This window comes from Uranotaenia lowii, chromosome 3 (assembly GCF_029784155.1).
Source record: "Uranotaenia lowii strain MFRU-FL chromosome 3, ASM2978415v1, whole genome shotgun sequence".
In the NCBI taxonomy this organism is placed as follows: domain Eukaryota; kingdom Metazoa; phylum Arthropoda; class Insecta; order Diptera; family Culicidae; genus Uranotaenia; species Uranotaenia lowii.
The window spans coordinates 275,538,868-275,557,797 of NC_073693.1; the positions used below are offsets into that span (position 1 = coordinate 275,538,868).

The following is an 18,930-nucleotide window of genomic DNA, read 5'->3' on the forward strand; positions in this document are numbered from 1 at the left end:
TTAAAGTTCGGTATAAAGATATAATATTAAAATTAAGATAGGAAATATGATAAAAGTCTTGAAAATGAGTGAAAGGAATTAATTTACAGGTTGGTTTTTTTTCTCTCACCGACTGATTACTTTAAAATGGAACAATCCCATAGAATCCCAACCGGACTAATTTATTTTAATACAAGTGAAAATAAACTTCAATTTTACAAAGGAGTGTTTATTCATAATCATTTGGATTTATGAAAACCGTACTCACAGATTTTAAAGTCGTATATGATTTATCGTTACCCGAATGTTGCTCACGCAACATGGTACTACTACAGTGGCAGCAGCGCAGCTTCGAAACAGCGAATTCGAAAGCCAAGCCCTGTTGAACCTTGCTACCGAATAGGAGAACCATGCATACATATTAACGTACATACATTTGAAACAATTATGAGGGAAATATTTTTTCCAAATGCCAGTGGGTGAAAACCTTTTTAATGATATATAGAGAATTTTAATCAATAATATTTTTCTACTAGCATAGGCGACCATCACGAAAATATTATACAAATTTTGAATTTCTGTTCAGTCTCGATAAATGCTCCAAAATCTTCTTAACTGAAGAAGTTATTTTGAAAAAATACTCAACTATATCATAAAAATTACCCCAAGTAGAATAAAACGAAAACAACTAAATTAAAAAAATATGGAAATTTACTCACGTTTTATTTTTAAAATGTGACAATAACACCCAATAAGGATGCTCTCTCTTTTCACTGCTATTCCATTAAATCGAATCCCCTGATTGGCGTTTATCAAATGGCAATCGTAGAATTAAAACAGAGTATTCGAAATAAAGATGAAAAAAACGAAAGCATAACGATGGCATTTGTAGAATGGATTTTCGCCTCTATTTTTAGCGATCGTTGGCTAAAAGGCGAGGCGGCCGATGAAAAGCCTGTCTGACTGCCATTGGCGAATGTATCTATTTCCGCGCGTAAATTCCCACAACCGGAAGCCGAGGTTTTTTTTCTTGCAGTCGACTCACTCGGAAAGCCTCTTGGGGATAGTAGGTACCTAGTTGAATTCAGAGAAGGAGGCCAACAAGTGGTTTCAATCAGGCAGTGAAAGTATTCAATGCGGCAGCTGCCAGTTGTTGTTCCGGTTAAATTTGATTTCACTTGAGATGCTGTGTGCCGATTCATTTGGAAGTTGTTAACAGATTTCTTTCACTATGTGTCTCTTTCAACCTTTTGATATTTTTAACAATTTAAAAGTGATGGGAATCAATAATATGTTATTAGAAAAAATTTCGGAAACTCTTTAATTTTTTTTCTTGTATAGGCTCTTTCTCATGAAGACAAACTAAAAATAATGAAGACAACATTTTTTTTGAAAATTCTGTATAAAACTTACCTAGAAGTAGTAGAAATAGATCCGATACGGCCAAACTGAACAGATAATAGTTGGTGGCTGTATGCATAGAAGATGCCGAATGATGACAACACATACGATTAATTTCCGATGACTCCGGTAACAAGGATTCCCACAAACAGAATCGTGACCTGAATGAGAAGAAAAAAAAAGAAAACAGATATAAAAATGATTAAGAAGTTGATTATTTGAAAGCTAATTTTCTGAAATTCATGAAAAATTCAAAGAGAGTCTGAAAAGGTTAAACTAAACTGAACTGAAACTGAACTGAGTCTGAATCTGATTCAAATTTGGACAATTTTTTTTCAGTAAATCGCTTTGAAGCTATGGTATGGAAATCAAACCGTTGTCATTCCTTCCCTTTTTTTTATCAATCAAATCAGATACAAAACAAGTGCTTTGCATCAGGTGTCACTTTCTTCGCGACTAATACCTCTATTTGGATTCCCATTTGTCCGCCGTTCCATATCCTCGAAAAGGAGCAGTTTTGACAGCGTACCCTTCATCTCAAAATATTTGATTTATATTGAATGTTCTGTCTTGTGTTGTGTGTGCCTTTCGTTCCGATTCGATATGCTCGAACTATGATGACACAAATAGAATGGCGTCATTCGTCATCGAAGCGGTGGCACATCTGAACTCATTTGTTTCGTTCGACTGATGGATGATGATTTGTTTTAAATGTGATGGGGACCCAAAACTCGACAACCCTTTCCATCAGATCAAATCAGTTCTTGAAGGATTTATACATATATTCAAGAAGAATTTAAATGTCGAATAAAGGCGATGCATGGCATCATTTCACAATATCGTCTTAGAACAACTTCAACGGGTACTGGCGTAAATATTGGGTTTAGGTATGACAGTTTTAGAGCGATTTCTAAATTTAGAATCGTCTAAAACACGCAGTCCCCACCGGTTTGAGAGCTTATTTAAAACGGATACCCTTTCATTGCAGACACTTAATAATTGAAAAGGAAATCCCCATTTTATTCGAAAAATTGCATAAGTTTGAGTTTCACAAAATCGAACATCTTAAAATTTTGTTTACGAATATTCTCCTCGACAGAACCATTATTTAAATTATTCTACCAGGTCCCATTAGCTTAAAAGCTAAAATGACTATACAGTGATAAAAAGGGTCATTGAAACCAAAATAAACATTTTTCTTTGAAAATTTAATCATTTTAGGGTGCGCTGATTCCAAAAGTTCGTTTACCAGCTCATGTTTTCGAGATACCTTTTGAAAATAAATGAAAGTTCGTTAAACAAATTTGTGCACTTGTTTGGCAAAGCTACATTATCAATATGTTGAAAATTAAGGTTTTAACTCAATGATCAACTTTCCACAAGACCGTAAGTAATTTCGACAAAAAAAAGTAATTGGAGATTTCTTTTTGATTATTTTTCAAAATCTACGAAAATACGAATATAATCGATCAATTATGAGTACACGACTTTTAGCGTTTTCGTTTCTTTTTCACTGGCAGGGGAGGCAGTAGCAAACTTCATAAACAAACAAAAATGGGCTTTTTCAAGTTTATTGTTTTAAAGGGGTGATTAGTATAAAATTCAGGAAAAATATTCAGTTAGGCTTACGCTTTTCCAAATCCGAATTGCCGGGCCTTAGGCTTAACCCCTGCCATCAGATTTTGTACAGCCACCTTGTCCACCTTCTTCGCCGCAGAAAGCCAGTTTGCCTTGAGCTGCTGCTTGTCCTTAGCAGTTTTTTCGTCTTCTTTAGATTTCGCTTGACAATAGCCCAGTATTTCTCAATTGGGCGTGTTGGGGGGGTTCTTGTCCTCGGGAACCACCTGCACGTTGTTGGCAGCGTACCACTCCATAGCCTTTTTACCGTAATGGCAAGATGCCAAATCCGGCCTAAACAGTACGGAACAACCGTGTTTCTTCAGGAAAGGCAACAGACGTTTATTCAATCACTCTTTCACGTACATTTCTTGGTTGACAGTCCCGGAAGCTATGAAAATGCTGCTTTTCAAGCCTCAGGTACAGATGGCTTGCCAACCAGATATTTCTTCGCGAACTTTGACAGTTTCATGAGGTTGAAAATATGTGCTACCTTTCCCCTTCTTTTGCCGTATAAAACTCCTGTCCCGGAAGCTGCTTGTAGTCGGCTTTGACGTAGGTTTCGTCGTCCATTAGCACGAAGTCAAACTTCGTCAGCATCGTCTTGTACAGCCTCCGGGATCGCGCATTGGCCGTCGTATTTTGTTTATCATCGCGATTTGGAGTCACTACCTTATTGTAAGTCGATAGTCCGGCTCGTTTTTTGGTGCTCGATGCACGGTTATAGACGATACATCCAGCTTATTTGCGGCATCTCGGAGAGAGAGGTTAGGGTTTCGCTTGAAACTACCGGCAACTCTCTTTGTCGTCTCAGCGGCTTCCGGTTTTCGATTTCCCCCCGATCCAGACTTCCTGGAAACGTTCCCCAAACACTTTTATTACATTTGTAACGGTTGATTTGGCAACTTTTAGCGATTTTGACAGCTTTGCGTGCGAGTAGCTCGGGTTTTCGCGATGCGCGAGCAAAATTTTGATACGCTGCTCTTCTTCCATCGACGGCATTTTGGCAACTGAAGAGTGAATTCCAAAATCAAAATAGGAGCAACATTCTACACACAAACACACACCTTCAAAATGAGGGGTGTTCAGGTTTTTTAAATGCAAAATTGAAAGAAATACATCAAGTTGATATTGACCAAATTTTGACCGTATCACCCTTTATTTTTAAGTAGGGTTAGATTATTTTGATACAACAAAACATCACACATCTTACACTTTTTAGAATCCCTGAAGATGGTGTCATACGGCACCGAAACGTCGGGAATGTAATAAAATTCGTGTCATATAAAAGTTTGGACTAGAGTGTCCATTTTCCCGGCCATTTTCTCGTTCCGGGAATCGGGAAATCTGGTGGCCTGTTTCCGGGAATTCCCGGGATCCCGGGAAGTATTCAAAAATATGTAACATATATGCATTTCGATTGAAATAGTTTATCGAACCTTTCGTGCATACAAGCCCATAATTTGTTCAAAATGTAATCTACATAATGTTTTTTAAACTTATTTTTAATCAAATGAATCAAACTGTTTTCCACAATGACAAATTATAAACAGTAAAACGAACAATAAAATAACCTGAACAAGTCAAATGAAGAATTCATTCATGGAATTAGGGGTTAATAAAAAAAAATCTTTTTATATGTTTTATTAATCATACCTTTTTTCGGTTTTCTGAACACTTTACATATTGCTCTTCATATAAAAAAAGTCCCCTTCATTTTTAAGTTTTGAGAATCTTCTTCTTTTGAGTTTTCGTTTAATGAAAACGGTGTGGAAATACATATAATCATTTTAAATTTATCGTTAAGACACGAACGCCACTAACGTGGTAAAGTGTCTATAATTAGAGAAAAAATTTTTTTTAATTTATCTATTTACCACACCAAAATTAAAAGGTTTAAACAAATTGTGTCCGCGTAAAAACAGTTAGCAATTTTTATATAATAATGACCATAGTGATAACAGCATACAAGATAAAGATTAGATAACAGCAAAACTTCCCCTCACATTCGATACACTCAGGAACACATACAGTATAATGCAATATATCTTTGAAGAAGGCAAGACCAAAGGCCGAAACGTCGGGGCAAATTGTAAATTTTAGTATTTGCTTCCTTCTGACTGAAATGCCAATTTAAATTATAAAGAACAGTAATCATCAGTCATTAAAAATTACTAAAAATTAAAAGAACTGCACCAAATGGCTGTAAAATGTCTACTGCCACAGGAATCGGCATATTCGCAATGAGTTTTGTATGACTACATTTGCAAAATGAATGGTTCCGGAGGCTTTCAGAGAACAAATTTCATACATGTCGGGAATTCTCGGGAATAAAACTATGATTCCCGGGAATCGGGATTTCCCGATTTTTTCAAATTCCCGGGAAATCCCGGGACAGACACTCTAGTTTGGACTGATTTGCCGTAAAAGTTAATCACTTTTAAATAACTTCAAAAACAAAACCTCTATAACTCTGCTCTGAAAAGTAATAGAGTTTTGATGTTTTGATCGAAGTTTCATATTTTCACGTATTCTATAATTTTGTAGTTTAATGCAAAGCTCTTTCTATTGAAACAAAAAAGTTAGTGATAGGTTCTAGCTTTAATATTTTATGAATTGGTATTAAAATTTGACTGCGTTTAGCAAAATCCCATCTGCTACTTAGAAAACTGTACTCCGGCCCAGCTTAGAAAAACGCATCTCGATGCACAGTAGCTTGCGCGGTTTTAAGCGCTTTTTGCAATTTTCGGTTATTCACTTTTGTAATTAATTTCGAATTATCAGAAGAATTCAAAATATTTTATATAAGAACGAGTGTGAAACACAGTTTTGTTTGTTCCTAAATTTGGAGATTTAATAAAAGGTTCTTATTAGTAAATAACGCGTCGTGTGTTGGGATGTAACCCGAAAGATTTGCCCTTGATACGACCCTCTGACATTACTGTTAGAATGAAACCGGTGAAAACTACTCCAAATAAGGTAAAATAGAAATTTAGGGGGGTAAACAATTTTTAAAATGAAACGACAATAAAGTTACGGTACTTTTTCAAAATGTTTCAAAATCGTTAACCCTGCTTAGGGGTCCTTGCAGGGACACAAGTTCGGAATTTTCCATGGAGAAACACCAAAACGTTTTGAGAAATTTTCTTTTGCTGTTGAATTTTTCTACAGACTCTGCTTGAGCAATTGGTGGTAGTGATGTGGCTCAGTTTGTCAAAATTTAGACATCGGTGAAGAAAGCACTGTTAAGAGTTTTAGTAGCGAGCAGTATTCGGCATCGCTGATTGAAAATTTAACAGCGCTAATTAAATCGCTAACTCATTCGAATTTAGCGATCCCTCAATACTCAATAAAACCGCTAAATGAGCTGAAAAAGTTATCGAATCAAGTTTAAAGCGTTTATCGTAAACAGTATGAGAACAGCATGGATTTGGTTGCATCTCAATTGTTTTAACTAAAATACTTCACAAACATAGTACAGATTGTTTATTGGGGCCCAGTCCGATGAAAATTCTTTAACCAATTTTCAACTTTTTCAACCATGCGAGCTAGAAATGCAAAATACTCATGATAGGAGCATTGCCGAAAGTAGATCTTTAAACTTTTTCTGTTCGGCTATATGGCTTAATGAAATATTACCAGCTTAAAAAAGCAATTTTTTTCTATGGTATTTTTATCTCATTTTGATTGGACCCCGATTTCAAATATGTAGGTACCAGTAAAAAACTGTACTGCGAAAACACATAAGAAACAAGTTATTAAAAGTGGACTTTTCTAGCATAATTCGTACACTTATTCAACGTCGAGATCTAAAAAATATGAATATTTGGAAAAGCCTTTCAAATGCATCGATAAACCTCCGAAGCACATTTAAAACAAATCACCGTATGTGGAAGACCATGCTCAAGTCATGGAAATTGTTGATCAAGTGGGTTGTGGACTGTACTTTTGCAAGCAAAAAAAAAAGATTATTGAAAAGTAGGCCTTTTCGTTACTGTCAGTGTCGGAAGGTGAACTTTTCAGCACGGAATTGCATAAAGGGTGTAAAAAATAGTTTAATATTGTAAAAAATATTTTATTATAGTTAACATTGAAGAAAATAATGCAGAAAGAGAAAAAAAAGTTAATTAATGTGACACACTCCTGCACTGAGACCATTCGAAGTGACCATTTTCACCTGGAGCGCATATTGGTGTAAGAATGACACCTGATGTCTCCTTCACTTGACAAGTGACAAAAAGTTTTCTACTATCAGTAATAATTCGTGAGTTTGAAACAAATAAATGGGAGTTAGCGGTCTTCAATCAGCGGAACGAAATAATAGCGAAACTTTTTAATTCGCTAGCTCGTACAATATTTAGCAGTAAAATTAATCGCTAACAAAAAGTTATTGGACTAACTAGCGATCGGTTTAACTTGATAGTCAAATATCCAAAAAAGGTATTAGTTGTTTGGTAGATTCAATTCGATACTAAATAAGAAAGTTGTGAGTATTTTCAAAAAGGACGGGAGCTTTATTGTCACCCTGTACATATTTTTAATTCTCTATTTTATAACCTCTCAGTACTTTTTAGAACTTAAACAATTGAGCGAAAAAATTCTCACCGTAGCTGTTGATTTTACAATTTTTGACAAAGCCATATCAGAAAACTAAAGTCATTCCTCATCTTGAAGTAAGCAGAATGATTTAAGTTATATAGGTACACCGAATCCTGAGATCTGAGATCCTGTCGTCTTGAAATGAACCATCGATTAAATATTGATATTGCTCCTTACTTGCGAAGAAATGAAATAAAATTAATTTGATTTCTTTCAATTAAACACCAAATTTAGAACTAAGGATCATTTAATGATTAGTTGTGCTAGGTGGATCGTGCGAGTCATGGCAAAATGTTTTTTTTGAAATTTATTTTACAATATCATTTTTTGTTCTGTTGCTTATAAACCCTATTTGCAAATAAGATTTCCTGAATAAATTTTCCTTTCCTCTCTTTATCTAAACGCCATACCCTGGTCGCTAGAGTTCTCTGCAACTGAATAGTTCATTTGGTGGTATCAGATTGTCCCTATTATGATTACATTGACTTGTAGCGGTGTACATTAAGGTAATACACTGATCTTTGAAATCAACACTTAATATGAGTGTTGCATCCAGATACTCATTTTGGTATTTTGTGTTGGTTTTAATTATGAGTTGTAACTTGTGTATCAGCCAATGCAATATGTGTGTAGTCGCCCAATGCTATGCAATGTAACTTATGCTGCTATGCTATACTATGCTATGCTATTCTAAGTTCGAGGAATTCCATCGTTTCGCCTAATGAAAACTTCATCCCTCTAATATTGGTTTCTAGTTCTAGTTATTCATGACATCAATGCAAATACATTTTGATTTGAAAACTCAGCCATTGATAAGTGATTCTCATGCAAATTTTCACGCTGAACACATAGCGCCAATAAAATCGAAAAAAGTGGAAGCATTTTGAAACCATCGCATTTAAAGTTTCAAGATACAAAATACCGATTTTGGCAACACTGTACACACAATGGCATTCAATTTACAATAACTTGATCCTACCTCCTCTGTAACTTCTAAGGTTTCTGAGATATTCACAAAAGAAAATTGCTGTTTTTGGGAACAAGGCAACATTTTTAAGATTGGGGGGCTCCCATTTGGAAAGGAATGGGTCGTTTCACCCAAAACATTTGATTTTTATTATTTACATTTACAATTAGTCATCCAACTGATTTACTAATCCTTCGCTATGGGTGCCAGAAGACATAGGTACCTCCATTCAACCAGTTTAAGCTCGGTTATCTGAAGAGATTCTAAGTTACGGTCTTTGACAGGTTTTTCATTTATAATTTTCATATTCGAAACGAACTTTGACAACATTCATTAGTAGAAAATTTCCTTTAACGGCTCTATATATTGGCATTAGAACTAGAGTATTCATTCCGGAACTTCCCAACCTGGAATTTTCCTGAAATCCAAAAATTACGGGAATTTCCAAATCCCACGAAACGATGGAAAAATGCCGAGAATTCCCGCACATCTAGAAGAATATCAGAAAAATTACACTACTTGAATGTGAAAATTAGGTCATCAGTGAGAAAAATAATTGTTCTAATTTGGTTTATGGTTTAAGCTGATTTTTTTAAAAGATTGTTAAAACATGGAGATTAAAAAATGAAATTAAATATAAACCGGAATAAAAAAAAGGGTTTTAAGAAAACCTTGCGTTAAAAGTGAAAAACAACGATAACAACAATAAAAGTGATATCATTATGATAAACTAAGGTTGCAAGATTACCTGGTTTCCAGTTTGCCAGGATATTTTATATAAAATTTAGAAAAATTCTGGCCCGGTCCAGATTCCATTAGAAAAGCTTGGATTTGGCCCGAGTTTATTCTCATTCTCAAATAAAAAAAAAACAAATTGTGTTTTAAAAATTGACGCATAACCTATGGGAATTTATTTGAGCAAGTTTAAAAAAAAATCTTGGAAGTTTTTTTGAAAGCCTAAAATAAGATTGAATATCTGGTGATAAATTTTGATGAAAACAATTTTTCAAGTTTTTTTTTCTTGATTGTCTATAAGTAAACCCTAGATTTTAACCAAATTTGACCGGATATTGCCCGGATTTTGCCAAGTTTTTAAATAAAAAGCCCGGATTTGAGGCCCGGCTTCGTGTCAAAAAAAATTCTGGCAACCTTATCCATTTCAATAGAAAAACATCACAAGAAAAGATGGAATGCTCTATTTATTTAGCAATATTCATCATTTAAAACTTTCGTTGTTGTTTCGTTGGCGTGATTTTATTCCTGCGAGGCATGGAAAACATCAATGCAGAACTGTTCTCTTCGTTTTGTGTGCAATCACGTAATGATTGAAACGAAGATAAAATCAATCTGCACACAACAAGTTAAACTCGGAAGAAATAAGCCGAATGATTCTTTCCGAAGCGAGTTTACGCACCCCTGGTTGAGAGCGTATGCATCATCTGTTTTGACGTTTTCGCTTCCTCAAAGCAACCTTTGCTTCCGAGTAAAGCGTTGAGCGAGAGATGGTTGATCCATTCATGCTCAGCAAAATTCAATCACTGGTGTAGCCGAACATGCTCTAGAAGTCTTTTTTTTTTCAGGAAAATTTAGAAAATTTCATGTATTTTATCTACTTTTAGTCATGAGAAAAACACATCGAGAAAATACAATTTGGAAATTTTTGTTGCTAAAAATGCACAGTTTGCAGATCATTGTTTTGATAAATCATGTCACGAGGAAAAATGTAAGGTTGAATGCGTAGATTACAAAAAAATATGTATATATATTCAGAAAAGAAAATGCTACAAGTGGTTGTACAAAGTCGTTTCGTGCCACAATTCCTATTTTTTATGTTTAAATTAGAACATTTGAAAGGTTAAGTTTTCAAAAAATAGGAAACATAGTATCGTTGCAAATTTCAAACTATTCCAAAGCCCCTCCACTTGCGATTTACTGCAACACTATTTGAATATACGTTGAAATATAAAAAAAAACGATTCACTGAATTGTTGAGTCAGCCTCATAGTTTTGGGACGATCATATGAACACATATGAAAATTAAACTTTTCGATTAGTGTTTGGGGCCAAGATGATTTCAGTTATACGTCTTTCAAATTGATAGAAAATTATAAAATAAGTTCTAACAATAATTGTGTCTCTCTACGTAATCTGTTATGTATGGAATAAAATTCATCTACAGAAGGATGAAATTTGGAATGCAGAAAACTGGTCCGAAATTGATGTTAATGTAAGTGAAATTTTAATTGGATAATTTAGGTACGTTCGAAATAGGTATTTTTTCATGAATCAATTGTCATAATTTGCTCTTTCAAAAAAAGTTTGTAAATCAGTGTAATAAATAAGCCCGTCTTTAAGGAAGAAAGTTGTAGATAATGTCCAATCGGAACTTTTTTAATTTTACTTCTAGTAAATCAAATTACGCATTGCAAGGTTATCATTTCTCCTCATAGGCAATTCTAGGATGCTGTTTTACTAAAAACTTTTCAAATAAGGAAACATATTAAGGCTTTCCTGTGACTTTTTTTTTAAATGAGGGTCAAAAGTTTTCCAAATTAAGAATCCAAAAAAAGTTTCAGCAAAATGACAAACAAAAAGTTGAATTTATTTGTACATGCCTTTTTTTTAAATGCCAGCAGAAGATAACTAAGAAAAGGTTGAAAAAAAAACCTCCGTAACATAAACATCACAGAAACTTGAGCGGTTATAATTCTACACAATCTGGATGGAACACACAAAAGTCCCTAATTGAATCAAAACTGTTTAACTTCCTGGCTCGTCGCTTCCGGAAACGCCAAACGCCATCTCCAGGGCATATCATAGCCGAGCCTATCATCACCATAGAATCATAACCGAGAAAAAAAAGTCTGACCGTTTCTATTTTCTTGAAAAAAAAAAAACGATCCTTTTGTCCATCTATGGCTCAGGACAAAAACATTGACAAGCGAGCAGAGAAAAAAATATGGCGTTTGTGTGGTTTGAAAAGAAATTACACAATTCTTTTCTCCTATTTTCGGGGTTCTTTACTTTTCGGTCCCCGGAACTGTTTTCCATTTCCCTAAGAAGCTTCCTCTCATTTCCTTGAAAGACTGCCGACTTGAAAGTGTTTCGACTTTTCCCAGACGCAGAACTTTTGCCTTCCTTTCATATTCCTTCCTCTGTCTATCTCAAAGTTTTGGGACAAAAAACTTTTCCTCCTCGTGGTGGTGTGGATCACTTTTCGACTCAATGCACAACACTTTTCTTTTAGCTGCTTTTTTTGTTTCTGTTCTATTCCCAATAGTTGTTGCCTTGACCGGTTGCTTACTAAATGAACTTCTCAAAGGCTACGCTTGCCTTGAGCTGGCCTAATGAATGACTGTTTCCTGATCCATTCGGGACAAGTTCTTTGTCGCTGCTGTCAAAGAAAAGGTGTTGACAAACCTTTCCTATCCCCGGTAGATTTCTTAATGAAGAGAAAAGCAAAACAATGGGTTTGGTCATGCGAAAAATATAATTGTGAAGGCCGAGTTCAGCTTTTGGTTTTGGGAAAACCCCTTTCCAGGTGGCTCATTGCGGCGAAGTTTAAGGTGAGATGACAGCTTGATTAATGTCTAGGTGAACTTTTTAGTAAGGATAATGATGCCTTCAAGATGTTCTACTACATAAAATATGCTTCGAGAGCTTCAAAGTCAGATTACACCTATAAAACTTCAAAATTTGAACTGATGAAAAATAGATAAAATTGATCAAAAAATAAAACAGACATTTCTGCTTATTTATGGTATTTAAACAAACAGAGATTTTAAATAAGAATAAAAACGGATCAACAATTGTCAAATGATAACATTGTTGAAGGGTACTAGAGATTTGAGGAAAAAAAAAATTAAAAACCAATTAATTGATATTTATTTAAGAATCTTTAACAAAATTGTAAAGTATGCTTTTCATAACAAAACATATTCAATTCTTTGGTTTTACATATTTACTGGAAAAACATGGGCAATGTGTAGAAATCTTTGAAAATTTCAAGCAAATGATAATTTTTTTTTCTTAATTCCTCCTTGTGAGATGTCGACTTTTTCGTAGTCTTATAAATCAGCTAATTTCAGAAATGAACTCAAGTTGTAGCATTGTTGTCGAACTAGGGTTCCTAAAAAACGTTGGGATTCTTTAAATAATCTTTCAATTAGTGTAAATATTAATTTAAACTTCCATTATCATCATTAATTTTCTGAAATTATTTTTTTTCAGAAAGATTTGTTTAGTTTTGATTAATTTTGTAAAATTTTGTGATTTACAAAATTATTATGGTTTTATATGATAAGAATTGATTTTTATTATTTCATTCAAATACTCGGTAAGTATTTTTTTTTTGTAATATTACATACAAAATAATATGATTATTGAGAATCAACCTAGTGTTATTTAAAATTCTCCATAACATTGAAAATTTCTAATAATTTTGTTGAATCAAGAATTTTATTAATAAAACTATTTTAATTATTGCATATTATTTTTTGAAGGATTTTGATTTGTTTTCGGGATTTTTTTTGTTGATTCTGTTCGGTGATGTTATTTTTTAAATTTCGCTAGCCGTCTCTTTGCTCAAAGAAGGGAGAGCAGAGAGACGGCCCTCACATGCGGAAAAATTCCATTATTTTTTTTTTCTGAGGATGGTCGAATAAATGTAGACTGAAATGTAGAACTTAACTTTTGATGTTTGATTTTATTAAAAGAACTATAATAAATATATTTGTTGTATTTTTTTCAAAATTTTTGTAAGATGGTGTAACAGTTTAATTAAAATTGAAATTGTTTCTAATGCTAAATAAAATTTTGTGAAAATCGTTATACTTAAATAAAGTTTAGTAAAAAATAGTATCGTAGAATTTAATGAAAATATTTATATTTATAAAAATTAAGTATAATTTTGAGAAATATGTTGAACTTCGTAAAATGTTGTAAATTTAAAGACATTTGTAAATTTTAGTATGGCATAGAAATATAATTTCAGATCTTGTGAATTCTTGATTTTTTGGAAACTTTTAATAGTTATTTGAAAACTGTTTCTGTGAAATAGGGTTAATTTTTGTAAATTTTTGAAAAATTTTGAAAAATTTTGCACATTTTCGAGAAATTTTGTAAATTAATATTTTGAGAATTTAAATTCATACAAATGTGAATAGAAAAGTTTTTGTTAATTGCGGTAAACTTGTGTAAATTTATTTTAAAAAATTGCAAAAAAAATTATTTAAACAAAATTTTACAAAATTCACAAAAATTTACAAAATTCACCGAAAAAATGCAACACTTGAAAAAAAATATATTTTTTATTAATTTTTCGAATTTTTGTGATAATTTTTTCAATCATTTTTGTGAAATTATTATTTTAAATTTTGTTGAAATTTTTTACATTTTTTTTAAGTTTTGGAGGATTTTGAAAAAAAATTGTTGATTTGAATAATTTTCTTTATTCTCATAGTTACGTTTGTGAATTGTTAATTCTGATTTTTCTTTAATATAATTAGAATGTTTTTATTGATTCCAAGTGATTTTTTGTAAATTTCCGAATTTTTTTGTTTTTTTTTAAATTTTTGTAATTTGTTTTGAATTTTGGTAAATGTTAGAAAAGTTTTGAAAGTTTTCAATTTCTTGTAATTTTTTTTATAATTTTCTGTGAATTTTTTAAAATTGATTTAATTTGTTGCAAGTTTTTGTAATTTTGTGTGATTTTTGTTATTTTTTTTGAATTTTTGTTTTTTTTTAATTTTTTGTAATCTCTTGTGAATTTTGTACAAATTTATAAATTTTTGTTAGTTTCTGCAAATTCTTCATTCACAAAACATATCAAGAATCAAAAGAAAGAAACTAAAATTTACAAAAAATTTTAAAAATTACAAAACATTTACAATAATTTACAAAACTTAACAAAAACTTACAAAAATATTAGAAATTTTAACGAAATCACAAAAATTTACAAAGATTTACAAAACTACAAAAATTTAAAAAGATTTTCATACATTTACAAAAATTTACAAAAATTTACAAAAATTTACAAAAATTTACAAAAATTTACAAAAATTTACAAAAATTTACAAAAATTTACAAAAATTTACAAAAATTTACAAAAATTTACAAAAATTTACAAAAATTTACAAAAATTTACAAAAACTTACAAAAACTTACAAAAATTTACAAAAATTTACAAAAATTTACAAAAATTTACAAAAATTTACAAAAATTTACAAAAATTTACAAAAATTCACAAAAATTTACAAAAATTTACAAAAATTTACAAAAATTTACAAAAATTTACAAAAATTTACAAAAATTTACAAAAATTTACAAAAATTTACAAAAATTTATAAAAATTTACAAAAATTTACAAAAATTTACAAAAATTTACAAAAATTTACAAAAATTTACAAAAATTTACAAAAATTTACAAAAATTTACAAAATTTTACAAAAATTTACAAAAATTTACAAAAATTTACAAAAATTTACAAAAATTTACCAACATTGTAAATATTTGTAAATTTTTGTAAATTTTTGTTAAATTTTGTAAATTTTTGTAAATTTTTGTAAATTTTTGTAAATTTTTGTAAATTTTTGTAAATTTTTGTAAATTTTTGTAAATTTTTGTAAATTTTTGTAAATTTTTGTAAATTTTTGTAAATTTTTGTAAATTTTTGCAAATTTTTGTAAATTTTTGTAAATTTTTGTAAATTTTTGTAAATTTTTGTAAATTTTTGTAAATTTTTGTAAATTTTTGTAATTTTTGTAAATATTTGTAATTTTTGAAAATTTTTGTAAACTTTTGTAAATTTTTGTAATTTTTTGAAAATTTTAGTATATTTTTGTAAATTTTTGTATATTTTTGTAAATTTTTGTAAATTTTTGTAAATTTTTGTAAATTTTTGTAAATTTTTGTAAATTTTTGTAAATTTTTGTAAATTTTTGTAAATTTTTGTAAATTTTTGTAAATTTTTGTAAATTTTTGTAAATTTTTGTAAATTTTTGTAAATTTTGTAAATTTTTGTAAATTTTTGTAAATTTTTGTAAATTTTTGTAAATTTTTGTAAATTTTTGTAAATTTTTGTAAATTTTTGTAAATTTTTGTAAATTTTTGCAATTTTTTGAAAATTTTTGAAAATTTTTGTAAATTTTTGTAAATTTTGGTGAATATTTGTAATTTTTTGTAAATTTTTATAAATTGTTGTAAATTTTTGTAAATTTTTGTAAATTTTTGTAAATTTTTGTAAATTTTTGTAAATTTTTGTAAATTTTTGTAAATTTTTGTAAATTTTTGTAAATTTTTGTAAATTTTTGTAAATTTTTGTAAATTTTTGTAAATTTTTGTAAATTTTTGTAAATTTTTGTAAATTTTTGTAAATTTTTGTAAATTTTTGTAAATTTTTGTAAATTTTTGTAAATTTTTGTAAATGTTTGTAAATTTTTGTAAATTTTTGTAAATTTTTTAAATTTTTGTTAATTTTTGTAAATTTTTGTAAATTTTTGTAAATTTTTGTAAATTTTTGTAAATTTTTGTAAATTTTTGTAAATTTTTGTAAATTTTTGTAAATTTTTGTAAAATTTTGTAAATTTTTGTAAATTTTTGTAAATTTTTGTAAATTTTTGTAAATTTTTGTAAATTTTTGTAAATTTTTGTAAATTTTTGTAAATTTTTGTAAATTTTTGTAGATTTTTGAAAATTTTTGTAAACTTTTGTAAACTTTTGTAAATTTTTGTAAATTTTTGTAAATTTTTGTAAATTTTTTGTAAAGTTTTGTAAATTTTTGTAAATTTTTGTAAATTTTTGTAAATTTTTGTAAATTTTTGTAAATTTTTGTAAATTTTTGTAAATTTTTGTAATTTTGTAAATTTTTGTAAATTTGTGTAAATTTTGTAAATTTTTATAAATTTATGAAAATTTTTGTAAATTTTTGTAAATTTTTGTAAATTTCTGTAAATTTTTGTAAATTTTTGTAATTTTTTGTAAATTTTTGTAAATTTTTGTAAATTTTTGTAAATTTTTGTAAATTTTTGTAAATTTTTGTAAATTTTTGTAAATTTTTGTAAATTTTTGTAAGCTATTTTGTAAATTATTGTAAATTTTTGTAAATATTTGTATTTTTTTAAATTTTGCAAAACTTTGTAAACTCTTGTTATTTTTTTGTGAATTTTTTTTTTCAAAAATTACCAAAAAAATATAAAAAAAATACAAAAGTTTACATTAAGTTGGGAAAATTTAGAATTAAATTTAATTTTTTTTAATTTGCAAAAATTTTCAAAAAATTACAAAAATTTACAAAAAAAAAAACAAAAATTTACTAAAAATTACAAAATTTACATTACAAATACAAAAAATTAAAAATTTAATTTGGTTAAATTTTGTGAAATTTTGTAAATTTTTGTAAATTTTTGTAAATTTTTGTAAAATTTTGTAAATTTTTGTAAATTTTGAAAATTTTTGTAAATTTTTATAAATTTTTGTAAATTTTTGTAAACTTTTGTAAATTTTTGTAATTTTTTGTAAATTTTTGTGAATTTTTGGAAATTTTTGTAATTTTTTGTAAATTTTTGTAAATTTTTGTAAATTTTTGTAATTTTTTGTAAATTTTTGTAAATTTTTGTGAATTTTTGTAAATTTTTGTAAATTTTTATAAATTTTTGTAAATTTTTGTAAATTTTTGTAAATTTTTGTAAATTTTTGTAAATTTTTGTAAATTTTTGTAAATTTTTGTAAATTTTTGTAAATTTTTAAAATTTTTGTAAATTTTTGTAAATTTTTGTAAATTTTTGTAATTTTTTTGTTAATTTTTGTAAATTTTTGTTAATTTTTGTAAATTTTTGTAAGCTTTTGTAAATTTTTGTAAATTTTTGTAAATTTTTGCAAATTTTTGTAAATTTTTGTAAATTTTTGTAAATTTTTGTAAATTTTTGTAATTTTTTGTAAATTTTTGTAAATTTGTGTAAATTTTTGTAAATTTTTGTAAATTTTTCTAAATTTTTGTAAATTTATGTAATTTTTTGTAAATGTTTGTAAATTTTTGTAATTTTTTGTAAATTTTGTAAATTTTTGAAATTTTTTGAAAATTTGTGTAAATTTTTGTTAATTTTTGTGAATTTTTGTAAATTTTTGTCGATTTTTGTCGATTTTTGTAAATTTTTGTAAGTTTTTGTAATTTTTTGTAAATTTTTGTAAATTTTTGTAAATTTTTTGTAAATTTTTGTAAGTTTTTGTAAATTTTTGTAATTTTTGTAAATTTTTGTTAATTTTTGTAAATTTTTGTAAATTTTTGTAAATTTTTGTAAATTTTTGTTAATTTCTGTAAATTTTTGTAAACTTTAGTACATTTCTGTAAATTTTTTGTAATTTTTTGTTGATTTTTGTAAATTTTTGTAAATTTTTGTTAACCTTCGTAAATTTTTGTAAACTTTTGCAAATTTTTGTAAATTTTTGTATATTTTTGTAAATTTTTCAAAATTTTTGTAAATTTTTGAATTTGTTTTTAAATTTTTGTAAGTTTTTGTAAATTTTTGTACATTTTGGTAAATTTTGTAATTTTTGTAAATATTTGTAATTTTTTGTGAATTTTCGTATATTTTTATAATTTTTCCAAAATTTTGTCAATTTTTGTAAATTTTTGTAAATTTTTGTAAGTTTTTGCAAATTTTTGTAAATTTTTGAAAATTTTTGATAGTTTTTGTAAAGTTTTGTAAATTCTTGTAAAGTTTTGGTTGGTTTTGTTTATTTTTGTTAAGTTTTATAATGTTTTGTGAATTTTTGTAATTTTTTGTAAATGTAATTTTTTGTTATGTTTGTAAATTTTTGTGAATTTTCGGAAATGAAAAATTTTTTGAAAATATTTGTATGTATAATTTTTAAAATTTTGTATAATCTGTCAAATTTTTGTAAATTTTTGTAAATTCTTGTCAATTTTCGCAATCTTATGTTATTTTTTGCAAATGTTTGTTAATGTTTCGAATTTCAGTTAACTTTAACAAATTTTGGTTTATTTTTTTTTTAAATGTTTGTAAGTTTTTGTAAATTTTTGAAAATATTCGTTTATTTAGTAAATATTTGTAAGCTTAAGTACATTTTTGTAAATTTTTGTAAATTTCTGTATTTTTTTATATTTTTCAAAACTTTTGTAAATTTTTGTGTTTTTTCTTGTGTTCTTGTGTTTTTTGTGTATCTTCTCTCTAATTTTTTGTGACTTTTTTGTATATCGAATTATTTATATGCGCATTTGTGAATTTTTGAAATTTTTTGTAAATTTATGCAAATTAAAAAAAAAAATTTCATTGTTTTTTTGTTATATTTTGTAAATTTTTGTTTACATAGTTTTAATTTTTTTTTGTTATTTTTTTTAAATATTTTTC

At 28.0% G+C, this 18,930-nt stretch overlaps 1 protein-coding gene across 1 annotated transcript in view; it reads right to left on the bottom strand.

The window, feature by feature from the left end:
* Window positions 1–18,930, bottom strand: part of LOC129753454 (neuropeptides capa receptor-like) — a 244,857-nt gene that overhangs the window by 113,294 nt on the left and 112,633 nt on the right. Inside the window, 3 exon segments of the mRNA XM_055749275.1 lie at window positions 1,393–1,464; window positions 1,467–1,493; window positions 1,496–1,541. Coding sequence (XP_055605250.1) covers window positions 1,393–1,464; window positions 1,467–1,493; window positions 1,496–1,541 — 145 coding nt within the window.